Source organism: Asparagus officinalis, chromosome 7 (assembly GCF_001876935.1).
Source record: "Asparagus officinalis chromosome 7, Aspof.V1, whole genome shotgun sequence".
NCBI classification, from domain to species: domain Eukaryota; kingdom Viridiplantae; phylum Streptophyta; class Magnoliopsida; order Asparagales; family Asparagaceae; genus Asparagus; species Asparagus officinalis.
In genome coordinates, this window is record NC_033800.1 from 27087077 (window position 1) to 27098163 (window position 11087).

The 11087-nt window shown below is 38.1% G+C and overlaps 1 protein-coding gene across 1 annotated transcript; it reads left to right on the forward strand.

The window, feature by feature from the left end:
- Positions 6205-6831, forward strand: LOC109846871. Its single transcript, XM_020416108.1, has one exon. It carries the CDS (start codon positions 6205-6207, stop codon positions 6829-6831), a length of 627 nt encoding a protein of 208 aa, XP_020271697.1.

Consider the following 11087-nt stretch of genomic DNA (forward strand, 5'->3'; position numbering starts at 1 on the left):
CGCATAAAGTTGTTAACTGAGTACAATGACATCGATAATGAAGAAAACACCAACTTTTCCCGCGAACAGATAGCCCAACGGCTATATTGGGTACAGAATCTGTTTCCTATTTTTCTAGGATTTTTGTTGTTTTGTTTGGGGTTTTGGCTGTTGGTTTCTCTTCCTATATATACGCCCTTATACCTCAGTTCTATCAAGTAACCAAGAAGTTTTTAAACAAGTTTTAAACAAGGGTTTAAGAGTGTTTTAGTGTTTGTTTGGTTTGTGAAGAAGTTTTCACAAGTGGAGGAGATCACCTTCTTGTTTGGGCTTCAATCTCCATCTCTCCATCTTATCATCTATTGAGAAGTTTTCTAAACTCTTATCTAGCTTTACATTTGCATAGTTATTTGATTATCATTCTTTAAAGCTAGTTTTTTATATTGAGTTTAGATTTGATTTCATTTACTCATTGTTTACACACACACCCACTTGAGCTTATTGTATTTTCATACATAGTATATTTAGGTTGGTGAGAGTTGTAATAATTGAGTGTGAGCTTTTATTGTGTTCTCATCCATATTAGAGAACAATCATTCTTTGTATTATGCTTAATCGTGAGATCACTTTGTAATACACTTGTACACCGAGAAGAGTGTGTGGTGAGAGTCGGGGATCGTCCCAAGAGGAGTGGCGTCGGTTGACGAACCTAGGGAGAGGTTGTAACTGAGCACTTGAGGGAGACACAGCTAGATCCAACACTTGTAAGGGTGTAGAGTGAGTTTGTAAGAGTGTGAGTTGTAGAGTTTTTGGTTAGCTAGAAAACCGAGTGTGTAGAAGTTTTGGCTTCCAAACGAGATTGTGATAGTGGATTTCTCCCCGGGAGTAGGGAGTGAAGACGTAGGATGGAAGGTCCGAACTCCGTGATCATATTATGTGTTTGAGTGTGCTTTGGCGTTTATTCTTATTTGTGCTCATTGCTCATATCGCCAATTGTGCATTGCTCATTGTTATATCATTCACTATCTTGTTTATGTTTATTTTACCCTTGTGTTAGTTTACATATCCTTGCATATATCATATTGTATATCTCTTTGGTAGGATATATCATCTTGTGCTAGTTTATATATCCTTGCATATATATTTCATCATATATGATATATTTCATTGGTTCATATTGCTTATCCTAGCTCATTTATCTTGTTGTATTTCATACTTGCTAGGATAACTTATTAATTAGTTTTAATTGGCATAAAATCGGATTAGATTAGCATAAGACCCTAATCACCCCCCTCTAGGGTCTAACATAATTGTCCTGCCAATGTTGCATCCACATCGGAATATAAATCAAAGAGAATGAGATCTTCTCAGACAATCTGCATTAGTGATAAAGAGTCCAATATACAAGCATCGGAAGGAATATCTTGCTATACAATGGATTCTCCATCTCAATCTATTTTTGAACATCACGCCGGAAAGGGAGATTATCTGTCAATGTTATTTTCCAATAAAGCATTAGAAATCTCTGGTCAAAATTCTCCTTTTCAAACTTCAACACAAACAGTTTATCTATTAAACAGAGGTATTGGAAATTATATGTTATTTCTCTATTTTATATCATTTTGTCATTTAATTTGTAAGTCTCATTATTAGCATTGTTAGTTTCAACCTTTTTTTTAATAATGATGTGCTACTTGATTGAATCTTTATAGATGCAGAAGGTACTAATGTAGATGCTCAAATACAAACTAATTCTACTCATGATCGTAAGTTATTCTTGCTTTTCAAAAATTTTATTATTTATCTACGTTAAGACCATGCTTGATTCTTGAATAAAGTTCCAAACAGAGTATTTTGATGTGGGAGATCCGATATGGTCATGCAGCTACTGTGATGCTAATATGTGGTTTGATGAACGTGTCTGTAAGGATAAGAATACTACTACTCCTACATTTTCTCTTTGTTGCTCGAAAGGAAAAATTCAACTACCTTTATTGAAAAATCCTCCGGAGCTTCTGAAATTCCTTTTGACTGACACTGAGAGTAGATTGAGCAAACATTTTAGAGAAAATAATCGTGCATATAACATGATATTCCCATTCACTTCAATGGGAGGAAAAGTTGATACTTCTATAAACAATAGGCTAGGGCCATATGTTTTTAGACTACATGACCAGAATTACCATAGGATTGGAAGTTTGTTACCAACACCCGGTTCTGCACCAAAATTTACCCAATTATACATTTATGATACAGAAAATGAAATATCAAACCGAATACGTGTAGTCAGGTATGTATCACTTTATATTTTAAATGGCTTTTAAAATATAAGTATCATGTAATAAGATCATGTTCACTTCTGTAGAATAAATAATTAACTATGTTAAGTAGTGATTACTTTGTCAATTACAAGTTATACATTGCATAACTTTATTTTAAATTATCATATTTTTATTATTTGTTATTGGTTTACTTATAAACACTTAAACTAATTGTTGTGAATGAAATATTTTTTGCAGTTCTTCTAATCATTCTAGACAGTTAGATCCTACCATTGCTCAAAGTTTGAAAGAGATGTTTGATGAATATAATTCATTTGCAAAATCTTTTAGAATGGCTAAAGAGAGGTTTGATTACAAGGAATCCACAAATATAAGCCTAAGGTTGATCCGTAAAAGGCATAATGATGGCAGGACTTATAATCTTCCTATAACTTCTGAGGTTGCTGCTCTTATCGTAGGAGATGTTGATAGCTTCAATGTCGATAGAGATATAATAGTAGAGTCACAAAGTGGTGAGCTTAAAAGAATTAATGACCTGTACCCATCTTACTTACCGATGTAGTATCCTATTTTGTTTCCCTACGGGGAAGATGGTTATTGAGAGAATACTTTGCATAGAGATTCAAATAATGCATCTCGTATAAAAATAAAGCTTACAATGAGAGAATTTTTTTTTGCATTTAGACTTCAAAATAGAGATAACCAAGCACCTACGATATTACTATCAAGGATATTATTACAGCAGTTTATAGTAGATGCTTATACAATGATTGAGAGTGGAAGATTATCATACATTAGGAATCATCAAAAGGAGATTAGAACTGACTTATACAAAGGTCTTATTGAAGCTGTTTTAAGAGGTGAAACTAATCCGGCTTCTCGGGGGAAGCGCATTATCTTACCATCCTCTTTCACTAAAGGTACGTGATACATGATACAAAATTATCAAGATGCTACGACTATTTACAAATGCGCTGGATATCCAGATTTGTTCATCACTTTCACATGTAATCCAAAATGACCAGAGATAGTAAGATTTGTTAAGAGCTATGGTTGTAATCCAGAGGATAGACCTGACATTGTTTGTAGAGTCTTCAAACTAAAACTTGACGAACTTATTCGAAATTTGAAGCCTCACAAATTGTTTGGTTCTGTCAAAGCTGGTATGAGAACATCTCTCTTTTTAATGTATATGTTGTTTGTTATTCTTCCCCCATGAAGCATCATACATAAGCTATTTTTGATAAGTGTTTCGCTTATTATTATATCTATTTATAACAAAATTACATGAAATTGACTAATATACATTCTCTGTCATGTGTGTCTTGATATTTAATTTTTTAAATTCAATTATAAGAATACCTAATATGTAAAGACTATATTTATGTGCCTTTAAATAATATTTATAAATTAGATGTCCTTATATAGTATTACTTAAGTTATCATTTTGTGCTTTTACATTGAATTAATTTTACTTTTATTTGTTAATTAATGAAATCAAAATTTCTTTTCTTTTTGTACTTTTACACTGAATTGGTTTTAGTTCCTTTTGTTAATGAATTTAATATTTCATATCGCAGTTGCATATACAGTTGAATTTCAAAAAAGAGGTTTGTCGCATGCTCATATTCTACTATTCTTGGTTCCAGAAGACAAATATCCTATTGCTGATGACATAGATAAGATTATTTTTGCTGAAATTCTGGATAAAGAACAAAATGCTGAATTATATGAGTGCGTGAAAAATTATATGATTTTCATGGTCCATGTGGCCATTCCAATATACATTCTCCATGCATGAAGGATGGCAAATGCTCTAAGCATTTCCCAAGGAAGTTTGTCCATAGAACCATTGTTGATAATTATGGTTATCCAGTATTTAGAAGAAGGGATGATGGCAGGATTATCGAAAAGAATGGTGTCAAACTTGATAATCGATTTGTTGTTCCATACAATTCTAAACTTCTCATTAAGTACCAGACACATGTTAATATTGAATGGTTCAATCAGTCGAGATCCATCAAGTACTTATTTAAATACATAAACAAAGGGCATGATCGTGTCACCGTAGCACTATATCAAAGTTCTGCAAGCGGTGAGGATCAAATAGTTGATGAAATCAAAATATATTATGATTGCAAATATATTTCTCCATGTGAAGCAGCTTGGAGAATATTTGGCTATGAAATTCATAAAAGAGAACCTGCGGTAGAAAGATTGTGTTTTCATCTTTTGAATGAATGATATGTTATCTATGAAGACAATGATACAATTGACGAAGTGATCAATAGACCTAGCATTGAGCAGGCAATGTTTTTAGCTTGGATGGAAGCAAACAAAGTGTATCCTGAAGCTAGACTTCTAACGTACAATGAGTTTCCTATGAAGTTTATATGGAAAAGTAAATTGCATGAATGGAAACCAAGAAAACGAGGATTTGCGATTGGGAGGCTTTATTATATACCTCCAAGTTGTGAAGAATTATACTATTTGAGAATTCTGCTCAATATAGTAAGAGGACCTAAATGCTATGAAGATATTCAGACGGTTAACAGTGTTGTCTATCCCACATTCAAAGAAGTTTGCCATGCTTTAGGTTTACTTTATGATGACAAGGAATACATTGACGGGATTATGGAAGCATCCTTCTGGGGTTCTGGACGACTTTTAAGAAGTTTATTTGCAACTTTGCTAATGTCCAACTCTTTGTCTAGACCTGAATTTGTATGGGAGAAGACATGCCACTTAATTGCAGAAGATATCCGATATAATCAAAGAAAATTGCTACAATATAAAGGTAATATTTTTCAACTTAATTTTCTTCCTTTCATTTAACAGTATGTAATAACATGTATGTCATATTTTATTTTTTGCATATTTCTTACGGTTTTTTTGTCTTATATTATTTTAGCTAATATACTCATTATTATTGAAAATATTTTGTAAGGAAAAGTTGTAACTTCAATTATGTCAGTTTATTCGATAAATCTATTCTAATGTAAAACTGTGTTTCTATGATGATTATTCTATTCTCTTATTGTTTTGTGTTTTATAATTTTAAGATTATTCCTTTTATTATCTTTTTTTTGTTCTTTAACAACTTTGAATATATTATTCAATCATATGTTACAAGTCTCTTTCTAATTTGATTCCTATTACTTATCAGATTTGCAACTAAATGATGATCAGCTAAAGAGTTTAGCTCTTGCAGAAATAGAAAAGATTTTGCGAGGAAACGTCAAAACTTTGGGTGATTATCCTCCACTTCCCGTTCCAGAAAGCATAAATCTTACTGATTTTCAGAACAAGCTCATCCAAAATGAGTTAAACTACGACAATGAGTCTCTAGCAATCGAACATAATGAACTTCTAAGTAGCTTAACTAATGAACAGAGACATGTGTATGATACAATTATCGATGTTGTTTTTGAGAATAATGGTGGAGTTTTTTCGTTTATGGATATGGTGGTACAGGAAAAACATATCTGTGGAAAACATTAACTTCTGGCTTACATTCAAAAGGTGACATTGTACTTACTATAGCTTCAAGTGGTATTGCTTCCCTTTTGTTGCCTGTGGAAGGACTGCTCACTCACGATTTGATATCCCATTGTGTATAATTGAATACTCAACATGCAACATAACACAAGGTAGTCCTCTAGCTAAGCTATTAAGTAAAACAAAGCTCATCATTTGGGACGAAGCACCTATGGTCCATAGGTTTTGTTTTGAAGCTCTTGACAAAACTTTAAGAGACGAGCTTAGAGTTTCAAATCTCAATAGTTTAAATCAACCTTTCAGGGAAAAAATGGTTGTGTTCGGGGGAGATTTTAGATAAATATTGCCAGTGATTCCTAAAGACAATAGGGTCGATATTGTGTTTGCCATGATAAATAGTTCATATTTATGGGACACCTGTCAAGTTTTGACTCTCTCTCAAAATATGAGGTTACAATCAAGCTCTTCGAACAATAAAGTTTTCGAATTAAAAGAATTTTCAGAATGGTTATTAAGTATTAGTGACGATAGACTTGGTGACCCTAATGATGGAGAAGCATTGATTGAAGTGCCAAATGATCTACTCATCAAAGATTTCACTAATCCTCTTGCTGCTATTGTTGAAAGCACATATCCGAATCTATTAGATGATTTGTATGATGTGAATTACCTTCAAAATAGAGCCATTCTCGCTCCGGCGCTTGAAATCATTGAAATGGTTAATGACTATGTAATTTCATTAATTCTCGGAGAAGAAAGGGTGTATTTGAGTTCTGATAGTGTTTGTAATGCTGATGGAGATATTGATTTCCAAGAAAATTTACATACTCCAGATTTTCTTAACAGTATTCGGTGCTCTGGAGTACCTAACCACAAACTTAAATTTAAGGTTGGAGTTCTTGTAATGTTATTGAAGAACGTAGATCAATCATCTGGTTTATGCAACGAGACAAGGCTAATTATCACTCAGTTGGGCAATCATGTCATTGAAGCAAAAGTTAAATCAGGCAACAATATTAGGATGAAAGTTTTTATTTCACGAATGGTTATGACTCAATTAGATTCAAGATGACCTTTCAAACTGCAAAGAAGACAATATCCTTTAACAATTTCTTTTGCTATGATAATAAATAAAAGTCAGGGTCAGTCACTATCTAATGTTGGATTATACCTTCCAAGGCTTGTGTTTAGTCATGGACAATTTTATGTGGCCATCTCTAGAGTTAGAAGTAAGAAGGGTTTGACAATTTTGGTCCATGAAAAGGATGGTCAGGTTGCAAACAACACAAAAAAATATGGTCTTTAAAGAAATATTTCAGAATGTAAGATAGCCAATTATAAAAAAACACTTTACAGTTGGGATCTACCATAGTTATTACATTGCATTGTGGTTATTTCATAAAATTTGGTTCAATATATTCTGTTATATTGATGATTGCATGATCGATATTCAGATTTACTTTTGTTTTATAGTACTTTTATGGGCTGCTTCTTTTTTATGCTAACTTCTCGCAATATTTTATTCCTATGGTACTATTATTATTAGATAATTTGCATTATCATTTAAATTACCAAATTTGTCATTATACATGTATTTATATTGATAAACAGATTGAATATGGCACCAAAACTGGATTTTATTTCTGAAATCAAACCAGACAAAGAAACTTGGAAAGTGATGGTGAGAGTCATAAGGTTATGGAATGCAATGAAATTCAATAATCCGAATGCAATCAACACTATTGAGCTGCTTTTGCTGGATGAAAAGGTAATGTTTTTCACTATTTCATAATTTGATTTTCATTTCAATTATTATTTTACTTTAATGTTAATAGTTCAATATTATACATTCATGAAATTCTCTTTTTTTTATGAAAGGGAGCCAAAATTCAAGCAACGATCAAGAAAAAATTGATAGATAAATTTAAATCACAATTGAATGAAGGCAGCTGCTATCTGATTACGAATTTTGATGTTGGAGAAAATACTGGAAATTAAAGAGCTACTGATCTATAGGCTATAAAAATTGCCCTAACTGCAGAAACCTGCAGATTAAAAGCTCAAATCCGCCTAAATGCTTGATTCGTCAGCACGGGCCAGACCCATTCGGAAGCAGATCTCGCCTGCACGAGTCAAGTATCTTCAAATTCGCTTGCATGCTCAACTCGCCCGCATGAGTCAAGTTCATCTAGACACCAGGCTCGCCTGGACGTCCGAAGACGTTAGCAATCTCGTCAAGACCCGCTTGTGTACTAGGGGGCTGCAACGTCGTGCGCAGGGATGGCCCTTCCTATTTCCCACGGCGTGAGGGGAAAGACTATAGTGTCTCGAGCCCCTCAAGCAACCGCCCATGGTACAGGTGACCCGTCAAATCCACGCAGACGCTAAGCTCGCCTGCGCACCAGATTCGCTTGCACAAGTTAGGTTCGTCCAAGTAACCGGATCCGCCTGTACGTTCAAGCTAGTGTCTAGGCGATCAGCGATCTTACCAGGTTTGCATGATTACTAGGCGGCTGTAGTGACGTGTATAAGGATGGGCCTTCCCACCCGCACGACATGAAAGAGAATACAATACCCCGTACTTGTTAAGCAGCCGCCCATGGTACTGTTGAGAGGCATGATATCTCTCAACAGTGTGTGGTCACATCCCATGATTCAGGAAAGTGGCCATACTGTCTCCTCTTTATAAGAAGGACTCTCCTGGCCATAGGAGAGGAGGGGTTCGGTTGATCTTGGATTGGCAATTCGGAGATTGATAACTCGACGACCTGCTCTTTGCATCGCTCTTGCACTATAGCACCTTGCTCCAGTCTTCATCCTTGATCGCCACCGGACTCAAGAACTCAAACCCGACCAGCACGAGCTTCTACTGTGTACTAAAGCTCCTCTACGACTCTGCTCGAATCGTCCAAGGGAAGCAAACTCGGTTCAAACACTGAGGGAGGCATCCTATCGCTACCAAAGACCCCACGTTAAACAAGGAGGGCATTCCCTCTGTTTCTGTTGTAACTTTAATTCATTAGTTTGTAATAAGCAATTCTTATCAATACAAACAAAATCCCCTATTTCGGGAAATCAAATTTTACACGTACAGAAGATGGCGACTACAGTAGGAGAAACCATTTCCTCGACCGAGATAGTAGTGGTGCAGTTCGATGGAGTCGCAGTCGGGACGACCGTAGAGTCCCTTCTGATCGAGTTTGACCAGGCCAGGTACGAAGAGTACTTATCATCCTCCTCCTCTAGTGGGAGTGCATCCCGCAAGCGCCATAGAGTCGTGTGCCTAGCCCGACCTTNCCCACTAAGTCATTCAAGACGGAGCGAAAGGTTACTAGGTGGGTCGTTAAGCGATCCTCGTCGGCACCCGCTTAGGAGGAGACGGTCGCCCACCTTGAAGTGGACCATACCATTGTGCTTCGCACAGAGGCCCCTCTCTCTAGGAGAGCTCGCCGATAGAGGCGACAGGCACTTGCACGACGAGAAGCCCAAGCCTTTGCCTCCTATGATGGCCTGAATTATTACTCAGGCCTAAAGAATGCTGGGCGGAAAGGCAGTCCTCCCTATGTCGATGGGTTCGCCTTGACAGACGAGCCCTCGCTCTCGGGCAGGCTTCGCTTCGACAGCAACACTTCTCGTCCTTACGAGCCTGGTACTTCAAGCAATCCTAGCCGCCAAGGCAAACCAACCAGACAAAGCCCGCTCACCGAGGCAGGCGACCTTTGTTTCTCGGGCCATATCCCTAATTTGAAAAAAGCACCCAAATTAGGCAGGTCTGCACGAGCAGGCAAGCCTCACATACGAGCAAGCCTTAACAACAAAGGTAAAGCAACATGCGAACCCTGTCAGACTAACTTGAGCATGCAGGGGGTCGAAGCTCGCCGAATGGCTAAAGCTCACCCAAACGTAAGAACTCGCCTGTCAAAGCGATCTCACCTAAATTCGACGCTCGGTGATCACACGCAGTGTGCACAAGAGAGTTCATTCGAACCTTCTGCATACACTTCTGTGTCCGTCCTATCTCACCCTGGGGGTTGCCACCTGCAGCCCACGAGAGAACTCCAGGATCATCTAACCCACAAGCGCACTATTCATGAGGCGAACCATCGATGCCATTGCGAGAGACTCATTCAGGCGGTACTCACCGACTTCCAGTGTGTGAAAACATCAAAGCCCTTAGTTTTTGAGAGACTTACTCAGAAGCCCTTCGGACCGCAACCCTCACGCCGAAGGCGTAACCGTCACGGGAGAAGGGCAATTGACGACCTAGAGCTCCCATCTGCCACAGTCAATATGACGAGGAAGGTCAAAACGACGTGTCCAAAATCCTCCGACTCGGACTTCTTTACGGGATTGAACCACTCGCTAGAGCAACGCGAGCGCGGAGGAATATCCTCGTGCACGCGTCTCAAAATAGGAGCCACTCTATTTGACAACGCGCTCCTAGCGCTCCTATTCGATGCAGAAGACGAAGTTTGCTCAGTGGAGGCCACGTCCCGGACCTCAAACTTGATGCACCCCGTGCGGGCGAAGGTGCACATGGCTGAATCCTCGGATGACCAAATGATCGCTAAGAAATTTGAGGAACAACAGGCCGCCATTGAGCCTATCAAAGAGATGTTGGAGAAACTTATGAGCAAAAAGAAGAAGAAAAGAGTGACGCGCACCCCGCGGGGGCCGACGGGCGATAAGGAGCCGAGACCCACTTCTAGTTAGATGACAGAACAAGAGGATAGTATTGATCCACAGTCAGATTGTTCCTCTAAGTCATCGGCGGAGACGTCGCACACTGGAGGGACTACCCGAGACAAAAGGCTCGACGAGTTTCAAAGCCAATTCAACGCCCTGAAGCTCCAACATAACATGAACAAGCTGGGGATAGTCAGGCCCTATCCAATCGAATAGGATAATGTTCCTTACCTAGCAAAGTTCAAGCCTATAAGTTTGGTGCAGTTTGATGGTAGAGGATCCCCCTCGCAACACATCTACTACTTCATGTCCTAAACTGGATTCTTCACGGGGAACGACGCCATTCTCATGTGGCTGTTCATCAGCACCCTCAAGGGAGTGGCTTTCGAATGGTTTCGTAAGTTAGAACCGGGCTCCATCACCTTATGGGCCGACACGGAGAGACTCTTCTTGGGCCGACACAGAGAGACTCTTCTTGGCCCGCTTCTTTGATGATGACACAGAAGTGTCGATGGCCACCCTCCTTGTGGAAAAGCAAAAGAAGTCGGAGTCGGTCAACGACTTCGTAAAGAGATTCAGGAACCGATCGGTTGGCTACCGAGATCAGGTCTCTGAGACTACCCTGATCGAGATGTGCCATAA